This window comes from Geospiza fortis, unplaced genomic scaffold (genome assembly GCF_000277835.1).
Source record: "Geospiza fortis unplaced genomic scaffold, GeoFor_1.0 scaffold409, whole genome shotgun sequence".
Classification (NCBI taxonomy): domain Eukaryota; kingdom Metazoa; phylum Chordata; class Aves; order Passeriformes; family Thraupidae; genus Geospiza; species Geospiza fortis.
This window is the reverse complement of record NW_005054553.1, coordinates 660,826-661,775: the sequence shown is the minus strand read 5'-3', so window position 1 is coordinate 661,775 and position 950 is coordinate 660,826. Positions and strand designations below refer to the sequence as shown.

Here is a 950-nt window from a genome sequence, read left to right as displayed (position 1 = left end):
TTTTTTTTTTTTTTTTTTTTTTTTTTTTTTTAATTATTATTTTTGGATGGGGCAGGATTGAGTAGAAGAAATCGTTCGGTGAAGGGAACCCGGCGGTTTGCTCCCCGTTAAGGAGAAGATCAAGATCCGATTCGCAGCTGCCCGCAGAGGACGGGGGCTGCCGTGGGTCTTTCAGCCTGGCTGTCGGAGCCCTCACTGCTGCAGGGTCAGAGCAGAACTGCCTTCTCCGAGCGGCTTTCCTGCCCTGCTTGTAGCTCAGAGATCGCCTCCCCCCTCCTCGCACCATTTCTGTTCGTGTTGGTTTTGTTTGGTCGGTTTAGCTTTATTTTTCCCTCCCCTTTTTGTCTTTTTTTTTTCCCCTTTCGTTTATTATTATTATTATTAATTATTTGATTTGGGTAAATTGCCTTCCTGCAACGAAAACACTAACTCTGCATTGGAAATCCATGCCCCCTGCCATTCGGAAGAACCGGGTCTAATATGCCAGTGACATCTCCGCCTTGCAGCAGTCGCGATGAAGGAAAAATCCAAGAACGCGGCAAAGACTAGACGGGAAAAAGAAAATGGAGAATTCTACGAACTGGCCAAACTCCTGCCCCTGCCCTCGGCCATCACCTCGCAGCTGGACAAGGCGTCCATCATCCGCCTCACCACCAGCTACCTGAAAATGCGAGCCGTCTTCCCCGAAGGTAAAAGCGGCCCCGGGGCTCCGGAAGCCCGCACGGGAGGGACGGGGACAGAGCGGGCAGGGGGTGCTGCGGTGGGCACGGCCCCACCAGCGCCCGGGCAGGACGGAGGGGATGCCCGCAGGGGTCTCGGAACGGGGTGAGCGAGCGAGAAGGGATTGAGGGAGAAGCGGGCTGGGAATGATCCCTGCTGCGGTGGGAGGCACAGCCGTCCGCTTCATCCCCCATTTCTCCCCTTCCTCCTCCTCCTCGGCTGCCGCCTCA

At 54.9% G+C, this 950-nt stretch overlaps 1 protein-coding gene across 3 annotated transcripts in view; it reads left to right on the top strand.

Moving 5' to 3' along the window:
- The first annotated feature begins 78 nt into the window (after window positions 1-78).
- Window positions 79-950, top strand: part of SIM2 (SIM bHLH transcription factor 2) — a 66,976-nt gene continuing 66,104 nt past the window's right edge. For all 3 annotated transcript variants that reach the window (XM_031064059.1, XM_031064060.1, XM_005429521.2), the window contains exon 1: window positions 79-689. In XM_031064059.1, the coding sequence (XP_030919919.1) occupies window positions 515-689 (175 nt within the window). In that variant the 5' untranslated portion in view covers window positions 79-514. The remainder of the gene's footprint in view (window positions 690-950) is intronic.